Source organism: Antedon bifida, chromosome 2, assembly GCF_963402885.1.
Source record: "Antedon bifida chromosome 2, ecAntBifi1.1, whole genome shotgun sequence".
NCBI classification, from domain to species: domain Eukaryota; kingdom Metazoa; phylum Echinodermata; class Crinoidea; order Comatulida; family Antedonidae; genus Antedon; species Antedon bifida.
In genome coordinates, this window is record NC_136227.1 from 3,119,678 (window position 1) to 3,139,480 (window position 19,803).

The 19,803-nt window shown below is 34.0% G+C and overlaps 4 protein-coding genes across 5 annotated transcripts in view; 3 read left to right on the forward strand and 1 right to left on the reverse strand.

Annotated features, from left to right (window-relative positions):
- Nucleotides 1-19,803, reverse strand: part of LOC144835824 (anaphase-promoting complex subunit 7-like) — a 169,073-nt gene that overhangs the window by 81,011 nt on the left and 68,259 nt on the right. The gene's annotated exons all lie outside the window — the stretch shown is intronic.
- Nucleotides 5,005-7,521, forward strand: LOC144835851 (complement C1q tumor necrosis factor-related protein 2-like). The gene is made up of 2 exons (XM_078690968.1): nucleotides 5,005-5,073; nucleotides 6,224-7,521. Exons 1-2 carry the CDS (start codon nucleotides 5,063-5,065, stop codon nucleotides 6,960-6,962), a joined length of 750 nt encoding a protein of 249 aa, XP_078547094.1. The 5' UTR covers nucleotides 5,005-5,062; the 3' UTR covers nucleotides 6,963-7,521.
- LOC144835844 (complement C1q tumor necrosis factor-related protein 2-like) lies at nucleotides 9,441-15,440 on the forward strand. Of its 2 annotated transcripts, XM_078690960.1 has the most exons (3): nucleotides 9,441-9,513; nucleotides 13,818-13,916; nucleotides 14,119-15,440. In XM_078690960.1, the coding sequence occupies exons 1-3, from the start codon at nucleotides 9,503-9,505 to the stop codon at nucleotides 14,855-14,857; spliced, it is 849 nt and encodes a 282-aa protein (XP_078547086.1). In that variant the 5' UTR covers nucleotides 9,441-9,502; the 3' UTR covers nucleotides 14,858-15,440. The 2 variants fall into 2 exon arrangements, with proteins under 2 accessions (XP_078547086.1, XP_078547087.1); XM_078690961.1 differs by lacking the exon at nucleotides 13,818-13,916 and having other exon boundaries at nucleotides 9,445-9,513.
- Nucleotides 17,617-18,369, forward strand: LOC144858683 (complement C1q tumor necrosis factor-related protein 2-like). The gene has a single exon (XM_078714781.1). The coding sequence runs from the start codon at nucleotides 17,617-17,619 to the stop codon at nucleotides 18,367-18,369; it is 753 nt and encodes a 250-aa protein (XP_078570907.1).

Below are 19,803 nucleotides of genomic sequence, written 5' to 3' on the forward strand. Positions count from 1 at the left end.
CAAATTTGTAAAATACTGATTTTAAACTAAGTTGAAAACTTATTTTGTCTTTATATCAATTGGCTTCATTAAATGTTTTTCTGAAGGTATGGTACTAAAGCGTAGTTTGAAATTATATATCCAGGACACGAGAGAAAGAGATTGGATAGTTTTGGTGTGAACAAATGACAAATAAACTATAAAGCCCAGGTACAGGCATGAATTTGATATATAGCATTTGGTTAAATGTATAAATAAAAAGGGTGTATCAAAAATCACAACGAAAAAATTAATTTTTCTTAAAATGGACAAATTTGGAAAATCAAAGTCAAAGGGGAAAAGGAGTGAACAAGCTAATACTAATAAATGAGTAGCTATAGCTGCCGTTAACTGGACTCCATATAAGGTATGCGAGTTGAATTGCAATTAATTCTATACACTGTATATAGTAAGGTATGTGAGCAGGACGGCAAAGAACTCTATATACAGTATGGTATGCAAGTTGTATTGTAATGAATTCTATATAGTAAGGTATGTTAGCGAGACGGCAAAGAACTCCATATACAGTAAGGTATGTAAGTTGTATTGTAATGAATTCTATATAGTAAGGTATGTGAGCAGGACGGCAAAGAACTCTATATACAGTATGGTATGCAAGTTGTATTGTAATGAATTCTATACAGTAAGGTATGTTAGCGAGACGGCAAAGAACTCCATATACAGTAAGGTATGCAAGTTGTATTGTTATGAATTCTATATACAGCAAGTTACTGTGTGTTAGCAGGATTGCAATAACTCCATATACAGTAAGGTATGCAAGTTGTATTGTAATGAATTCTATATACAGCAAGTTACTGTATGTTAGCAGGATTGCAATAACTCCATATACAGTAAGGTATTCAAGTTGTATTGTAATGAATTCTATATACAGCAAGTTACTGTATGTTAGCAGGATTGCAATAACTCTATATACAGTAAGGTATGCAAGTTGTATTGTAATGAATTCTATACAGTAAGGTATGTAGGCTGAATTGCAAAAACTCCATATATGGTAAAGAGATTTGTGATGTATTGTATACAAACATTTGGGACACATATAAATACAAGGAAAAGCAAATTGTTTGAGCAGAAGAAAAGGAACATCCACTTAACTATCAAGAGAAACCAGTCAACAAGTAACCATGAATCTTGGGTAAGTATAATTTATATTTGTCACTATCTTAGAAGCCCTTTACACATTAAGGGTGCAGTTGTACTAAGGGTGCAGTTGTACTAAGGGTGTAGTTGTACTAAGGGTGTAGTTGTACTAAGGGTGTAGTTGTACTAAGGGTGTAGTTGTACTAAGGGTGTAGTGGTACTAAGGGTGTAGTTGTACTAAGGGTGTAGTTGTACTAAGGGTGGTGTTGTCCTAAGGGTGTAGTTGTACTAAGTGTGCAGTTGTACTAAGGGTGTAGTTGTACTAAGGGTGTAGTTGTACCAAGGGTGTAGTTGTACCAAGGGTGTAGTTGTACTAAGTAAAGAGTGTAGTTGTACCAAGGGTGTAGTTGTACTAAGGGTGTAGTTGTCCTAAGGGTGTAGACCCATTCTTTACAATTTTTGACGTTTTGTAAAAATAATGCATAAATATTACTTTAAAAACATTAAACTAAGTTATTCCTTGTCTTAGATGTACGTTTTATAGTAATTTATGATAAAATGAGAGAAACAATGCACTACCTAAGTAGCCTAGCTAGGCTTAGTTTTGTAAGCCTAGCTGCTAAACAACAGTAAGGTACGAACATCATACACTAGCTATAGGCTTAGCCTGACTGTTTTTCTGGTTTTTTTTTAATGGATTCTGCTAAACTCTATAGCTAGAGTACGAAGTTCGCACATGCCACTCTTTACCAGCCAGGCCTGCAAAATTAAGCCAGGCTAGGCCTATTCTCTTTTTATTATCATAAACCTTAGAATGTACATTTAAGACAAGAAATGAAGTTGAAGTTATATATATGCATTATTTTTACAAAACGTCAACAATTGCAAGTATAGTGTCTTTAAATTAGATAAAAAAAACGTAGGTAAAGTGGCTTTAAATTTACCGTAGCAAACAAATTATATGTTTGATTCTTTCAGATTTAACATGTTCTTCACAATTGTTACTATACAAATTAGTATCATCTTTGTCATGAAAGCAGCAGGTCAAAGTACTACTGAAGCTTGTAACAGCTGTTGTACATCTGGGATTCCTGGCATTCCAGGACAGCATGGTAATCCAGGTGCATCAGGGCCACAAGGAATAAATGGAGTGAAAGGAGAACAAGGAATGAATGGAGTGAAAGGTGACCAAGGAATGAAAGGAGAACAAGGATTGATCAGAGAACATGGGTTAAAAGGAGAACAAGGACCCCAAGGCCTCACTGGACTACCAGGTGCAAATGGTGTAAAGGGAGAAAAGGGTGAACAAGCTAGTCAGCAGAAATCTGCCTTTTCAGTAGTTTTTACATCAAGCCCAGGTCGTCATGCCGTTAGCCCAATGAAGTATGACACAATAATTACAAATGTTGGAAATGACTACAATCTGGATACAGGCAAGTTTGTCTGTGCAATCCCAGGTGTTTATGTATTCCAAGTCTCATCAATGAAATCAAATGGTGGTGGCGTTGTAACACATATTATGAAAAATGGGAATTATCAAGTAACTGCATATGTAAGTGCTACTGGGTATAATTCTGTAAGCACAATGGTGGTTCTTGATCTAGTATCAGGTGATCAAGTATGGACTCAGCCATATGATACAAGCTATAACCATTACTACAGTGATGGTGACAGATATTGCTCATTCTCAGGTTTCTTACTTTATGCAGCATAATGTTACTACTCAAGCTAAAAGTCTCAAATACCTAAAAAAGTCCCAATTTTTGGTGGACAATTAATATTTTAACATGACCTTACAATGACGAATGATAGATTTGTAACATTTTTCATTCTTTTTTTTGTAAATAAATTTAAATGTCCATGTTATCTAACAGTATATAAATTTACACTTAAGGATTAAAGGTAAATTAATTTCTAAGCACATTTCAAATTATTTCTGATTTCTGTATACAATGGTCGAACCACCTGTATGACATTTTTCTAAACACAACTTAGTGGATACTTAATATTCAAACAAGACTTTATGATGACGAATGTAAGATTTTTCTTTCGTTTTTGTAAATATTTAAAAATGTGCATGTTATCCAATACTACTAATATTATTATATAAATTTACACTAGTTTAAAATTCAGGGTTACAGGTAAATTAATTTCTTTGTATATTTCATAGTATTTCTGATTTATGTATAGTATGGTTGTATAGTATGGTTGAACAAAATAAAAACACCCATAATTTGTTTTTCAAAAGTCACAATCCCTCTGGACTAAATACCTTTTACTAATCATGTAAACCATACTCTGACAGTTTATGTTTAAAGACGTAGATATTTAGACTCTGTACATGTGGGCTATGGTTAGGTAAATATATTATAAATCAAAATTATATTTAATATATAATTAATTAAATCTAATTTAATCTTTTGATGGAACAAATCCAACAACCACCATTAGTATACTGATCTTAATTCTACATCAAGTTTGATATTAATACAACAACTACTAAAGGAAAATAAAAAACAACATTTTACTTTAATTAATAATTATTAATGTAACAGTAGACAAAAAATACTGATTAAACTTAAGACATTAAGAAATAATTTATGTATTTTGAGTAAATAAATGTTTATGCTTTGTTAAATAATTACTAGAGTGTAATTTTGTTTACTAATTGTAGCCTACTATTTCTCTACATGTTGGTATTTACTGTGAAGTCATCAACCCATACAACCTACTGTCATCTAGCCAATTAAATTCCTTTATGAGTGGTATTGCAATAACTCATCTTGTGTTTTGCCAATTTCTTTAAGAACATTTTAGGAGAAGTGTTTGAACATTCATCTGATCAAGTAAATTATAAATAAACTGAAAATATACAATATTGAGCTGCAGACACTATGGGTAAATAGATTTTATAATATTTATCACTTTTTGGTACTATGCTGTTTTCGGCCCACTTTACGGTAAGGTACATGGGTTGGATTGTAATGAATTCTATGATATAAAATAAGGTATGCGGAATATAGCCAACAATTGTTGTCGCTGCCAGTAGCTACTATAGCTCCTAATAGCCGCTATCTTGCTATAGCTCCTAATAGCTGCTATCTTGCTATAGCTCCTAATAGCTGCTATCTTTCTATAGCTCCTAATAGCTGCTATCGTGCTATAGTTCCTAATAGCTGCTATCTTGCTATAGTTCCTAATAGCTGCTATCTTGCTATAGCTCCTAATTGCTGCTATCTTGCTATAGCTCCTAATAGCTACTATTTTCTATAGCTCCTAATAGCTGCTATCTTGCTATAGCTCCTAATAGCTGCTATCTTGCTATAGCTCCTAATAGCTGCTATCTTGCTATAGCTCCTAATATCTGCTATCTTGCTATGCCTATATATGGCAAAGATATACAGTACTATCAAATGAGTAGTTGTAGCAGTAGCTGCAAACACCTGATATATATACACGTATATTACACTGCTCTCATAAATACTGAAAGCAGAATAAGCGCCCAAAACCATGATCAAAGCACAGAATAGAAAAATAAGTGTTTTACATAAGGAAAAAGAAAACAAAATTCCCCCTTTCGATTACAATGAACTCCACATAAGGTAAGTATTGTTAGCAGAATTGCAATAAAAACTATATTTAGTAAGGTATAAAAGTTGCTTTGTAATGAATTCTATACAGTAAGGTACTGTGTGTTAGCAGGATTGCAATAACTCCATATACAGTAAGGTATGTAAGTTGTATTGTAGTGAATTCTATACAGTAAGGTATGTAGGCTGAATTGCAAAAACTCCATATATGGTAAAGAGGTTTGTGATGTATTGTATACAAATATTTGGGACACATATAAATACAAGGAAAAGCAAATTGTTTGACATTAGCCTATTACAGCAGAAGAAAAGGAACATCCACTTAACTATCAACAGAAACAAGTCAACAAGTAACCATGAATCTTGGGTAAGTATAATTTATATTTCCCTTTACACATAAGGATGTAGTTGTACTAAGGGTGTAGTTGTCTTAAGGGTGTAGTTGTACTAAGGGTGTAGTTGTACTAAGGGTGCAGTTGTACTAAGGGTGCAGTTATACTAAGGGTGCAGTTGTCCTAAGGGTGCAGTTGTACTAAGGGTGCAGTTGTACTGGGTGCAGTTGTACTGGGTGCAGCTGTACTAAGGGTGTAGTTGTACTAAGGGTGTAGTTGTACTAAGGGTGTAGTTGTACTAAGGGTGTAGTTGTCCTAAGGGTGTAGTTGTCCTAAGGGTGTAGTTGTCCTAAAGGTGTAGTTGTCCTAAGGGTGTAGTTGTACTAAGGGTGTAGTTGTCTTAAGGGTGTAGTTGTCTTAAGGGTGTAGTTGTACCAAGGGTGTAGTTGTACTAAGGGTGTAGTTGTACCAAGGGTGTAGTTGTACTAAGGGTGTAGTTGTACTAAGGGTGTAGTTGTCCTAAAGGTGTAGTTGTCTTAAAGATCCATTTCCGACCCATTTTTTTGACGTTTTGTAAAAATAATGCATATGTATTACTTTAAAAACATTAAACCAGGTCATTCCTGGTCTTAAATGTATGTTTTATGGTAATTCATGATAAAATGAGAGACAATGCACTACCTAAGTAGCCCGCGGTGAATGTCCTCTCGTGGACGGTCGTTAGGCCTAGCCTAGCTAGGCTTAGTTTTGTAGGCCTAGCTGGTAAACAACAGTAACGTACGAACATCATACGCTAGCTATAGGCCCAGCCTGACATTGTCTAATTGCTGCATTAATTATTTTTCTGTTTTTTAACAGATTTTTCTAAAAATGGAAAGACAATTAATTTAGCAACGAGACGGCGTCAGGCTAGGCCTACAGCTAGAGTACGAAGTTTGCACATTGCCACGCTTTACCAGCCAGGCCTGCAAAATTACGCCAGGCTAGGCCTATTCTCTTTTTATTATCATAAACCTTAGAATGTACATTTAAGACAAGAAATGAAGTTGAAGTTATATATGTGCATTATTTTTACAAAACTTCAACAATTGCAAGTATAGTGTCTTTAAATTAGATAAAAAAAAACGTAGGTAAAGTGGCTTTAAATTTACCGTAGCAAACAAATTATATGTTTGATTCTTTCAGATTTAACATGTTCTTCACAATTGTTACTGTACAAATTAGTATCATCTTTGTCATGAAAGCAGCAGGTCAAACTACTACTGACGCTTGTAACAGCTGTTGTACATCTGGGATTCCTGGAATTCCAGGACAGCATGGTAATCCAGGTGCATCAGGGCCACAAGGGATGAATGGAGTGAAAGGAGAACAAGGAATGAATGGAGTGAAAGGTGACCAAGGAATGAAAGGAGAACAAGGATTGATAGGAGAACATGGGTTAAAAGGAGAACAAGGAACTCAAGGCCTCATTGGACTACCAGGTGTAAATGGCGTAAAGGGAGAAAAGGGTGAACAAGCTAGTCAGCAGAAATCTGCCTTTACAGTAGCTTTTACATCAAACCCAGGTCGTCATGCCATTAGCCCAATGAAGTATGACACAATAATCACAAATGTAGGAAATGACTACAATCTGGATACAGGCAAGTTTGTCTGTGCAATTCCAGGTGTTTATGTTTTCCATGTGTCATCAATGAAATCAAGTGGTGGTGGTATTGTTTTAACACATATTATGAAAAATGGGAATCATCAAGTATCTGCATATGTAAGTGCTACTGGGTATAATTCTGCAAGCACAATGGTGGTACTTGATCTGATATCAGGTGATCAAGTATGGACTCAGCCATATGATACAAACCATAACTATTACCACAGTGACAGCAACAGATATTGCTCATTCTCAGGTTTCTTACTTTATGCAGCATAATGTTACTACTCAGGCTAAAAGTCTTAAATACTTATAAAAAAAACACAACTTTTAGTTGATACTTAATATTTTAACGTGACCTTATGATGAGAAATGTAACATTTTTCTTTCTTTTAAAAATTAATTTTTTAGAATATTTTATATTTTTCTGATTTCTGTTTATTCAGGGTTACAGGTAAATTAATTTCTTAGTATATTTTATATTATTTCTGATTTATCCATAGTATGGTTAAACCACCTGTGTGTGACATTTTTCTAATAAAATAAGATCACTCATAAAAGTCACAATCTCCCTTGATTAAATATCTTTTACTAATCGTGTAAACCATACTCTGACAGTTTATATTTAAAGATGTAGATATTTAGACTCAGTACATGTGGGCTATGGATAGGTAAATATAATATTATGAAACAAAATTATAATAAATATATAATTAATTAAATGTAATTTAATCTTTTGAGGGAACAAATCCAACAATCACCATTAGTATACTGATCTTAATTCTACATCAAGTTTGATATTAATAAAACAACTACTAAAGGAAAATAAAAAAAAACAATTGACTTTAATTAATAATTATTAATGTAACAGTAGACAAAATACTGATTAAACTTAAGACATTAAGAAATAATCTATGTATTTTGAGTAAATAAATGTTTATGCTTTGTTAAATAATTACTAGAGTGTAATTTTGTTTACTAATTGTAGCCTACTATTACTCTACATGTTGGTATTTACTGTGCAGTCATCAACTCATACAACCTACTGTCATCTAGCCAATTAAATTCCTTTATGAGTTCTTTATACATTAAGTCATACAAGTGGTATTGCAATAACGCATTTTGGGAGAAGTGTTTGAACATCCTCTGATCAAGTAAATTATAAATAAATTGAAAATATACGATATTAAGCTGCAGGCTATAGGCGCTTGACCTTTGACAAGATCGCCTAAAATTTATAATTTAAAACTACGATACTTAGTATTGTATATTCAGGAATAGCCGCTCCATAGTCTCTTTGCTTTTCTTCCGTATATCTTTTTAACTCTAAATTATTTATACTAACAAACATTACTATTAATATGCCTAGTGTGTAAACATCATTGACATAATTTTATTAAACATCCACATACAGTACAACTCTTCTAAACAACATTTTTTCCATCTTCTATCAACTAAAAGTCGTAGTTAGTCATGTCTCGGGTCACATTCTATGGTCACCGTACAGATAGGCTACTACATCAGTACTTCTATGAATGAATGACTAGTTGGTGACAAGAACGCTAGTTGGTCATACCCAGTACCGTTTTGATTTTACGATCATTCGGGAAACCACCTCATGACACTATGGGTAAATAGATTTTATAATATTTATCACTTTTTGGTACTTATGCTGTTTTCGGCCCACTTTACGGTAAGGTACATGGGTTGGATTGTAATGAATTCTATGATATAAAATAAGGTATGCGGAATATAGCCAACAATTGTTGTCGCTGCCAGTAGCTACTATAGCTCCTAATAGCCGCTATCTTGCTATAGCTCCTAATAGCTGCTATCTTGCTATAGCTCCTAATAGCTGCTATCTTTCTATAGCTCCTAATAGCTGCTATCGTGCTATAGTTCCTAATAGCTGCTATCTTGCTATAGTTCCTAATAGCTGCTATCTTGCTATAGCTCCTAATTGCTGCTATCTTGCTATAGCTCCTAATAGCTACTATTTTCTATAGCTCCTAATAGCTGCTATCTTGCTATAGCTCCTAATAGCTGCTATCTTGCTATAGCTCCTAATAGCTGCTATCTTCCTATAGCTCCTAATAGCTGCTATCTTGCTATAGCTCCTAATAGCTGCTATCTTGCTATAGCTCCTAATATCTGCTATCTTGCTATGCCTATATATGGCAAAGATATACAGTACTATCAAATGAGTAGTTGTAGCAGTAGCTGCAAACACCTGATATATATACACGTATATTACACTGCTCTCATAAATACTGAAAGCAGAATAAGCGCCCAAAACCATGATCAAAGCACAGAATAGAAAAATAAGTGTTTTACATAAGGAAAAAGAAAACAAAATTTCCCCTTTCGATTACAATGAACTCCACATAAGGTAAGTATTGTTAGCAGAATTGCAATAAAAACTATATTTAGTATGGTATAAAAGTTGTATTGTAATGAATTCTATACAGTAAGGTACTGTATGTTAGCAGGATTGCAATAACTCTATATACAGTAAGGTATGCAAGTTGTATTGTAATGAATTCTATATACAGCAAGTTACTGTATGTTAGCTGAATTGCAATAACTCTATATACAGTAAGGTATGCAAGTTGTATTGTAATGAATTCTATATACAGTAAGGTATGTAGGCTGAATTGCAAAAACTCCATATATGGTAAAGAGATTTGTGATGTATTGTATACAAATATTTGGGACACATATAAATACAAGGAAAAGCAAATTGTTTGACATTAGCGTATTACAGCAGAAGAAAAGGAACATCCACTTAACTATCAACAGAAACAAGTCAACAAGTAACCATGAATCTTGGGTAAGTATAATTTATATTTCCCTTTACACATTAAGGGTGTAGTTGTACTAAGGGTGTAGTTGTACTAAGGGTGCAGTTATACTAAGGGTACAGTTGTCCTAAGGGTGCAGTTGTCCTAAGGGTGCAGTTGTACTAAAGGGTGCAGTTGTACCAAGGGTGTAGTTGTACCAAGGGTGTAGTTGTACTAAGGGTGTAGTTGTACTAAGGGTGTAGTTGTACTAAGGGTGTAGTTGTACTAAGGGTGTAGTTGTACTAAGGGTGCAGTTGTCCTAAGGGTGCAGTTGTACTAAGGGTGCAGTTGTACTAAGGGTGCAGTTGTACTAAGGGTGCAGTTGTACTAAGGGTGCAGTTGTACTAAGGGTGCAGTTGTACTAAGGGTGTAGTTGTACTAAGGGTGTAGTTGTACTAAGGGTGTAGTTGTACTAAGGGTGTAGTTGTACTAAGGGTTTAGTTGTACTAAGGGTGTAGTTGTACTAAGGGTGTAGTTGTCCTAAGGGTGTAGTTGTCCTAAGGGTGTAGTTGTCCTAAAGGTGTAGTTGTCCTAAGGGTGTAGTTGTACTAAGGGTGTAGTTGTCTTAAGGGTGTAGTTGTCTTAAGGGTGTAGTTGTCTTAAGGGTGTAGTTGTACTAAGGGTGTAGTTGTCCTAAGGGTGTAGTTCTTTCTTTCTTTCTTTTATTCAATTTTTCACACTTCAAAAATAATACAAGTTATGTGAAACATTAAGGTAATCAAACTAATTTAAACAAAATATATGGAGATACTTGTACAACAAAGAAGTGTGAAAGGAGGTCAAATAAGTATGATACTTTAAGCTTGACCCCCTAACAAGACTGCAGGTTACGGTACATGACAAAAAACAGCACATGAAGTAATGATATTTGCTGTACAAAATGCCTAGTAAAAATTAGAGAATAACAAATATCAGTAATAGTTGTGATTAAAATATAATATATAAAAAATAGAATAACAATAAATTAACATTATTAAAAATAATCATAACACCTTATTCATCATATGCCTGGATTAGAGATTGCTTATATGTAATTTTAACTAACTAAGGGTGTAGTTGTACTAAGGGTGTAGTTGTACTAAGGGTGTAGTTGTACTAAGGGTGTAGTTGTCCTAAGGGTTTAGTTGTACTAAGGGTGTAGTTGTACTAAGGGTGTAGTTGTCCTAAGGGTGTAGTTGTCCTAGGGTGTAGTTGTACTAAGGGTGTAGTTGTACTAAGGGTGTAGTTGTACTAAGGGTGTAGTTGTACTAAGGGTGTAGTTGTACTAAGGGTGTAGTTGTACTAAGGATGTAGTTGTACTAAGGGTGTAGTTGTACTAAGGGTGTAGTTGTACTAAGGGTGTAGTTGTCCTAAGGGTGTAGTTGTACTAAGGGTGTAGTTGTCCTAAGGGTGTAGTTGTACTAAGGGTGTAGTTGTACTAAGGGTGCAGTTGTACTAAGGGTGTAGTTGTCCTAAGGGTGTAGTTGTACTAAGGGTGTAGTTGTCCTAAGGGTGTAGTTGTACTAAGGGTGTAGTTGTCCTAAGGGTGTAGTTGTACTAAGGGTGTAGTTGTCCTAAGGGTGTAGTTGTACTAAGGGTGTAGTTGTACTAAGGGTGTAGTTGTACTAAGGGTACAGTTGTCCTAAGGGTGCAGTTGTCCTAAGGGTGCAGTTGTACTAAAGGGTGCAGTTGTACCAAGGGTGTAGTTGTACTAAGGGTGTAGTTGTACTAAGGGTGTAGTTGTACTAAGGGTGTAGTTGTACTAAGGGTGTAGTTGTACTAAGGGTGCAGTTGTCCTAAGGGTGCAGTTGTACTAAGGGTGCAGTTGTACTAAGGGTGCAGTTGTACTAAGGGTGCAGTTGTACTAAGGGTGCAGTTGTACTAAGGGTGCAGTTGTACTGGGTGCAGTTGTACTAAGGGTGTAGTTGTACTAAGGGTGTAGTTGTACTAAGGGTGTAGTTGTACTAAGGGTTTAGTTGTACTAAGGGTGTAGTTGTACTAAGGGTGTAGTTGTCCTAAGGGTGTAGTTGTCCTAAGGGTGTAGTTGTCCTAAAGGTGTAGTTGTCCTAAGGGTGTAGTTGTACTAAGGGTGTAGTTGTCTTAAGGGTGTAGTTGTCTTAAGGGTGTAGTTGTCTTAAGGGTGTAGTTGTACTAAGGGTGTAGTTGTCCTAAGGGTGTAGTTCTTTCTTTCTTTCTTTTATTCAATTTTTCACACTTCAAAAATAATACAAGTTATGTGAAACATTAAGGTAATCAAACTAATTTAAACAAAATATATGGAGATACTTGTACAACAAAGAAGTGTGAAAGGAGGTCAAATAAGTATGATACTTTAAGCTTGACCCCCTAACAAGACTGCAGGTTACGGTACATGACAAAAAACAGCACATGAAGTAATGATATTTGCTGTACAAAATGCCTAGTAAAAATTAGAGAATAACAAATATCAGTAATAGTTGTGATTAAAATATAATATATAAAAAATAGAATAACAATAAATTAACATTATTAAAAATAATCATAACACCTTATTCATCATATGCCTGGATTAGAGATTGCTTATATGTAATTTTAACTAACTAAGGGTGTAGTTGTACTAAGGGTGTAGTTGTACTAAGGGTGTAGTTGTACTAAGGGTGTAGTTGTCCTAAGGGTTTAGTTGTACTAAGGGTGTAGTTGTACTAAGGGTGTAGTTGTCCTAAGGGTGTAGTTGTCCTAGGGTGTAGTTGTACTAAGGGTGTAGTTGTACTAAGGGTGTAGTTGTACTAAGGGTGTAGTTGTACTAAGGGTGTAGTTGTACTAAGGATGTAGTTGTACTAAGGGTGTAGTTGTACTAAGGGTGTAGTTGTACTAAGGGTGTAGTTGTCCTAAGGGTGTAGTTGTACTAAGGGTGTAGTTGTCCTAAGGGTGTAGTTGTACTAAGGGTGTAGTTGTACTAAGGGTGCAGTTGTACTAAGGGTGTAGTTGTCCTAAGGGTGTAGTTGTACTAAGGGTGTAGTTGTCCTAAGGGTGTAGTTGTACTAAGGGTGTAGTTGTCCTAAGGGTGTAGTTGTACTAAGGGTGTAGTTGTCCTAAGGGTGTAGTTGTACTAAGGGTGTAGTTGTACTAAGGGTGTAGTTGTACTAAGGGTGTAGTTGTCCTAAGGGTGTAGTTGTACTAAGGGTGTAGTTGTACTAAGGGTGTAGTTGTACTAAGGGTGTAGTTGTACTAAGGGTGTAGTTGTCCTAAGGGTGTAGTTGTCCTAAGGGTGTAGTTGTACTAAGGGTGTAGTTGTACTAAGGGTGTAGTTCTACTAAGGGTGTAGTTGTACTAAGGGTGTAGTTGTACTAAGGGTGTAGTTGTCCTAAGGGTGTAGTTGTACTAAGGGTGTAGTTGTCCTAAGGGTGTAGTTGTACTAAGGGTGTAGTTGTACTAAGGGTGTAGTTGTCTTAAGGGTGTAGTTGTCTTAAGGGTGTAGTTGTCTTAAGGGTGTAGTTGTACTAAGGGTGTAGTTGTACTAAGGGTGTAGTTCTTTCTTTCTTTCTTTTATTCAATTTTTCACACTTCAAAAATAATACAAGTTATGTGAAACATTAAGGTAATCAAACTAATTTAAACAAAATATATGGAGATACTTGTACAACAAAGAAGTGTGAAAGGAGGTCAAATAAGTATGATACTTTAAGCTTGACCCCCTAACAAGACTGCAGGTTACGGTACATGACAAAAAACAGCACATGAAGTATTGATATTTGCTGTACAAAATGCCTAGTAAAAATTAGAGAATAACAAATATCAGTAATAGTTGTGATTAAAATATAATATATAAAAAATAGAATAACAATAAATTAACATTATTAAAAATAATCATAACACCTTATTCATCATATGCCTGGATTAGAGATTGCTTATATGTAATTTTAACTAACTAAGGGTGTAGTTGTACTAAGGGTGTAGTTGTACTAAGGGTGTAGTTGTACTAAGGGTGTAGTTGTACTAAGGGTGTAGTTGTCCTAAGGGTATAGTTGTCTTAAAGATCCATTTCCTACATTTTTTGATGTTTTGTAAAAATAATGCATATGTATTACTTTAAAAACATTAAACCAGGTCATTCCTTGTCTTAAATGTACGTTTTATGGTAATTCATGATAAAATGAGAGACAACGCACTACCTAAGTAGCCTGCGGTGAATGTCCTCTCGTGGACGGTCTTTAGGCCTAGCCGGTAAACAACAGTAACGTACGAACATCATACGCTAGCTATAGGCCTAGCCTGACATTGTCTAATTGCTGCATTAATTATTTTTCTGTTTTTTAACGGATTTTTCTAAAAATAGAAAGACAATTAATTTAGCAACGAGACGGCGTCAGGCTAGGCCTACAGCTAGAGTACGAAGTTTGCACATTACCAGCCAGGCCTGCAAAATTACGCCAGGGTAGGCCTATTCTCTTTTTATTATCATAAACCTTAGAATGTACATTTAAGACAAGAAATGAAGTTGAAGTTATATATATGCATTATTTTTACAAAACTTCAACAATTGCAAGTATAGTGTCTTTAAATTAGATAAAAAAAAACGTAGGTAAAGTGGCTTTAAATTTACCGTAGCAAACAAATTATATGTTTGATTCTTTCAGATTTAACATGTTCTTCACAATTGTTACTATACAAATTAGTATCATCTTTGTCATGAAAGCAGCAGGTCAAAGTACTACCGAAGCTTGTAATAGCTGTTGTACATCTGGGATTCCTGGCATTCCAGGACAGCATGGTAATCCAGGTGCATCAGGGCCACAAGGAATGAATGGAGTGAAAGGAGAACAAGGAATGAATGGAGTGAAAGGTGACCAAGGAACGAAAGGAGAACAAGGATTGATTGGAGAACATGGGTTAAAAGGAGAACAAGGACCTCAAGGCCTCACTGGACTACCAGGTGCAAATGGTTTAAAGGGAGAAAAGGGTGAACAAGCTAGTCAGCAGAAATCTGCCTTTTCAGTAGCTTTTACATCAGACCCAGGTCGTCATGCCATTAGCCCAATGAAGTATAACACAATAATTACAAATGTAGGAAATTACTACAATCTGGATACAGGCAAGTTTGTCTGTACAATTCCAGGTGTTTATGTATTCCATGTCACTTCATTGAAATCAAGTGGTGGTGGTACTGTTTTAACAAATATTATGAAAAATGGGAATTTTCAAGTATCTGCATATACAACTGCTACTGGGTATAATTCTATAACCGCAATGGTGGTACTTGATCTGGTATCAGGTGATCAAGTATGGACTCAGCCAGGTGGTACAAGCTATAACTATTACTACAGTAACAGCAACAGATTTTGCTCATTCTCAGGTTTCTTACTTTATGCAGCATAATGTTACTACTCAGGCTAAAAGTCTTAAATACTTATAAAAAAACACAACTTTTAGTTGATACTTAATATTTTAACATGACCTTACGATGACTTTTTTGTAAATATTTAAAAATGTGAATGTTATCCAAATAAATTTACACTAGTTTAAAATTCAGGGTTACAGGTAAATTAATTTCTTAGTATATTTCATAGTATTTCTGATTTATGTATACAATGGTTGAACCACATGTATGTGACATTTTTCTAATAAAATAAGATGATCCATAATTTGTTTTTTTCTAAAGTCACAATCCCTCTGGACTAAATATATTTTACTAATCATGTAAATCATACTCTGACAGTTTATGTTTAAAAACATAGATATTTAGACTCAGTACATGTGGACTAAAGTTAGGTAAATATATTATGATTCAAAATTATAATTAATATATAATTAACTAAATCTAATTTAATTTTTTGAGGAAAGAAATCCAACAACCACCATTAGAATACTGATCTTAATTCTACATCAAGTTTGATATTAATACAACAACTACTAAAGGAAAATAAAAAAACATCATTTTATTTTAATTAATAATTATTAATGTAACAGTAGACAAAATACTGATTAAACTTAAGACATTAAGAAATAATCTATGTATTTTGAGTAAATAAATGTTTATGCTTTGTTAAATAATTACTAGAGTGTAATTTTGTTTACTAATTGTAGCCTACTATTGCTCTACATTTTGGTATTTATTGTGCAGTCATCAACCCATACAACCTACTGTCATCTAGCCAATTAAATTCATTCATGAGTTCATCATACATTAAGACATACAAGTGGTATTGCAATGCATTCTATATACAGTAAGATATGTGAGTTGTACTGCATCAAATACCATATACAGTAAGATATGTGATGTTTACAAGATTAGTCTGCATTTAGACATTATTGAGACGCATATAAATACCATGACAAGCAACATTGCTACATTTACTGCAGCAACACAAAACAGAAAACAGCATCAACTTACTGATCAAGAGAAAATACAAGAACATTTAAACAGTAATCATGTATCTTGAGTAAGTACAGTAAATATTTATATTTAGTGTTCTTAGCTGTTCTAGTGTCACAATCTTAGCAGCCCTATTTTATATTTATCACAATCTTAGCAGCCCTATTTTATATTTTTCACAATCTTAGCAGCCCTATTTTATATTTGTCACAATCTTAGCAGCCCTATTTTATATTTGTTACAATCTTAGCAGCCCTATTTTATATTTGTCATAACCTTAGCAGCCCTATTTTATATTTGTCACAATCTTAGCAGCCCTATTTTTTATTTGTCATAATCTTAGCAGCCCTATTTTATATTTGTCATAACCTTAGCAGCCCTATTTTATATTTGTCACAATCTTAGCAGCCCTATTTTTTATTTGTCATAATCTTAGCAGCCCTATTTTATATTTGTCATAATCTTAGCAGCCCTATTTTTATTTGTCATAATCTTAGCAGCCCTATTTTATATTTGTCATAACCTTAGCAGCCCTATTTTATATTTGTCACAATCTTAGCAGCCCTATTTTTTCTTTGTCATAATCTTAGCAGCCCTATTTTATATTTGTCACAATCTTAGCAGCCCTATTTTATATTTGTCATAATCTTAGCAGCCCTATTTTATATTTGTCATAATCTTAGCAGCCCTATTTTATATTTGTCACAATCTTAGCAGCCCTATTTTGTATTTGTCATAATCTTAGCAGCCCTATTTTATATTTGTCATAATCTTAGCAGCCCTATTATAAAACCTTTACCAAAATGAGTTATGTGACCTTCCGGAAAAACTCAGAAACAGTTTTTCGTTTAATTTACATTTTCTAAAGTTCTTAGGTAAAGTAAATGTACCACAAATGTGTTTCTGAATTTATAGTACTAAAGGATAATTTGAAATGTAAGGCAGGACAACAAAAAACATAGGGAATACTAATTAATATTGGAATGTGAGATTTATAAAAAATACTTCACCACTCCTGCCTTTAAAAGGTTTTAGGTTTTTAAGTCTGTAAGTTTTTATCAGCTTAGAAATACCAAAAGAGTGGAAGTACCATTTACGAGGCTAAAAAAGACTCAATTTTTGGTTACAGTATGTGGTCATAAGTTATGGAATGAACTGTCTATAGAAACGACTTTCTGTAAAAACATTAACATATTTTAAAAATCTATTAAAAAAATTTCCAAATACAAATATTGTTAGATTTTTTATTTATTAAATGAAAGAAATAAAACATTCATGAATTTTTTTAGAATTATAATTTATAACTACATGATTTGTCATGCAGTTGTTTTTTTGTTGTTTTTGTTTTGTTTAGGGGTTAATATTTGACAAGTTCTTTTACTTCTTTTTCTGATCCCAGAAACAGTTCTTATTTAATGTTACCATTTTAAGTTATTGTAATTAATGTCTGCTTCTTTTATTTCTTGAACTGTTTCTAAATAAATGTTGTTGAATTGTTGTTGAATTGAATTGAATTGTGTTAGACTTATAGACTTCAAAACTAATATAATTTATCAAATTTGACAACTATGTTAAAATTCAATTGCCATTTGTCAATCTATAGTATGACTGACAAAATGTGGCACATGATAGTAGTGAAGTCTATAGTAATATGTCTGATTGAACATGGTTCTCAAATTCTATCATTTATATTATAAAAACACTTGGTAATAGACCCTACATGCCAACAAAATTATAAATTTGATTGCATTTCAGATTTTACATGTTCTCCACAATTGCTACTATACAAATTAGTATCATCTATGCTCAAACTGATACAGCAGCTTGTAATAGCTGTTGTACAGCTGGGGTTCCTGGCATTCCAGGAAATCATGGTAATCCAGGTGTGTCAGGGCCACAAGGAATGAATGGCGTGAAAGGAGAACAAGGAATGAATGGAGTGAAAGGAGAACAAGGAATGAATGGAGTGAAAGGAGAACATGGAATGAAAGGAGATAATGGAAGGAATGGATTAGATGGCATTCCTGGTAAATTAGGACCAACTGGACCTCAAGGCCTCATTGGACTACCAGGTGCAAATGGTGTAAAGGGAGAAAAGGGTGAACAAGCTAGTCAGCAGAAATCTGCCTTTTCAGTAGTTTTTACATCAAACCCAGGTCGTCATGCCGTTAGCCCAATGAAGTATGACACAATAATTACAAATGTAGGAAATCACTACAATCTGGATACAGGCAAGTTTGTCTGTGCAATTCCAGGTGTTTATGTATTCCATGTCACATCATTGAAATCAAGTGGTGGTGGTAGTGTTTTAACAAGAATCATGAAAAATGGGAGTTTTCAAGTATCCACATTGGTGAGTGCTACTGGGTATCATTCTGCAAGCACAATGGTGGTACTTGATCTGGTATCAGGTGATCAAGTATGGACTCAGCCATATGGTACAAGCCATAACTATTACCACAGTGGCAGCAACAGACATTGCTCATTCTCAGGTTTCTTACTTTATGCTGCATAATGTTACTACTCAGGCTAAAAGTCTTAAATTCTTGCAACGCAATGCATAAGTCATGTTGCGCAACTCTGACGTCATTTAAAAATAGGAGGTGCACAACTTCACGTGAATGCCCTCATGCTGACAAAGTTATAACATGTTATGTTTACACGTTTTTGAGATACGTGAGACACAAAAATGAGGGAGAAGGAAAGAAAAAAAAAAGTAACAGGACAGTTACAAGGAGTTATCCGCTCAATGCGGATAACTGATTAATATATAATTAATTAAATCTAATTTAATCTTTTGAGGGAACAAATCCAACAACCACCATTAGTATACTGATCTTAATTCTATATCAAGTTTATTTATTTATTTTTATTTTCAATCTTTCTACATAGCAAAAAACAAACAAATAAGTATAACAGGGGAGTAGCGGAAAAGCAAAAGTATAAAACTGTCATCTTGTGATGTGCTTGACCAGCCCCTGTCAACTTGAACGATACAATAAAACCGACATTTAACAAATTTAGAAAAATACATAGAAAAATATGGTATAATAAAATGTTAACAAAAGTGTTATAAAAATGCAATTGCATTTTGATATTAATACAACAACTACTAAAGGAAAATAAAATCAACATTTTACTTTAATTAATAATTATTAATGTAACAGTAGATAAAATACTGATTAAACTTAAGACATTAAGAAATAATCTATGTATTTTGAGTAAATAAATGTTTATGCTTTGTTAAATAATTACTAGAGTGTAATTTTGTTTACTAATTGTAGCCTACTATTTCTCTACATGTTGGTATTTACTGTGAAGTCATCAACCCATACAACCTACTGTCATCTAGCCAATTAAATTCCTTTATGAGTTCATCATACATTAAGACATACAAGTGGTATTGCAATAACTCATCTTGTATTTTGCCAATTTCTTTAAGAACATTTTAGGAGAAGTGTTTGAACATTCATCTGATCAAGTAAATTATAAATAAACTGAAAATATACAATATTGAGCTGCAGACACTATGGGTAAATAGATTTTATAATATTTATCACTTTTTGGTACTATGCTGTTTTCGCCCCACTTTACGGAAAGGTACATGGGTTGGATTGTAATGAATTCTATGATATAAAATAAGGTATGCAGGATATAGCCACCAATTGTTGTCGCTGCCAATAGCTACTATAGCTCCTAATAGCTGCTATCTTGCTATAGCTCCTAATAGCTGCTATCTTGCTGTACCTCCTAATAACTGCTATCTTGCTATAGCTCCTAATAGCTCCTATCTTGCTATAGCTCCTAATAGCTGCTATCTTCCTATGAATCCTAATATCTGCTATCTTGCTATAGTTCCTAATAGCTGCTATCTTGCTATAGCTCCTATCTTGCTATAGCTCCTAATAGCTGCTATCTTCCTATGAATCCTAATATCTGCTATCTTGCT

Bases quoted from the DNA above. Each gene is read 5' to 3' on its own strand.
- LOC144835844 (XM_078690960.1), top strand. The intron at 13,917-14,118 runs GTAGGCCTATTC...TGATTCTTTCAG, and splicing joins GCCTGCAAAATTACGCCAGG to ATTTAACATGTTCTTCACAA.
- LOC144858683 (XM_078714781.1), top strand. From the start codon at position 17,617: ATGTTCTCCACAATTGCTACTATACAAATTAGTATCATCTATGCTCAA.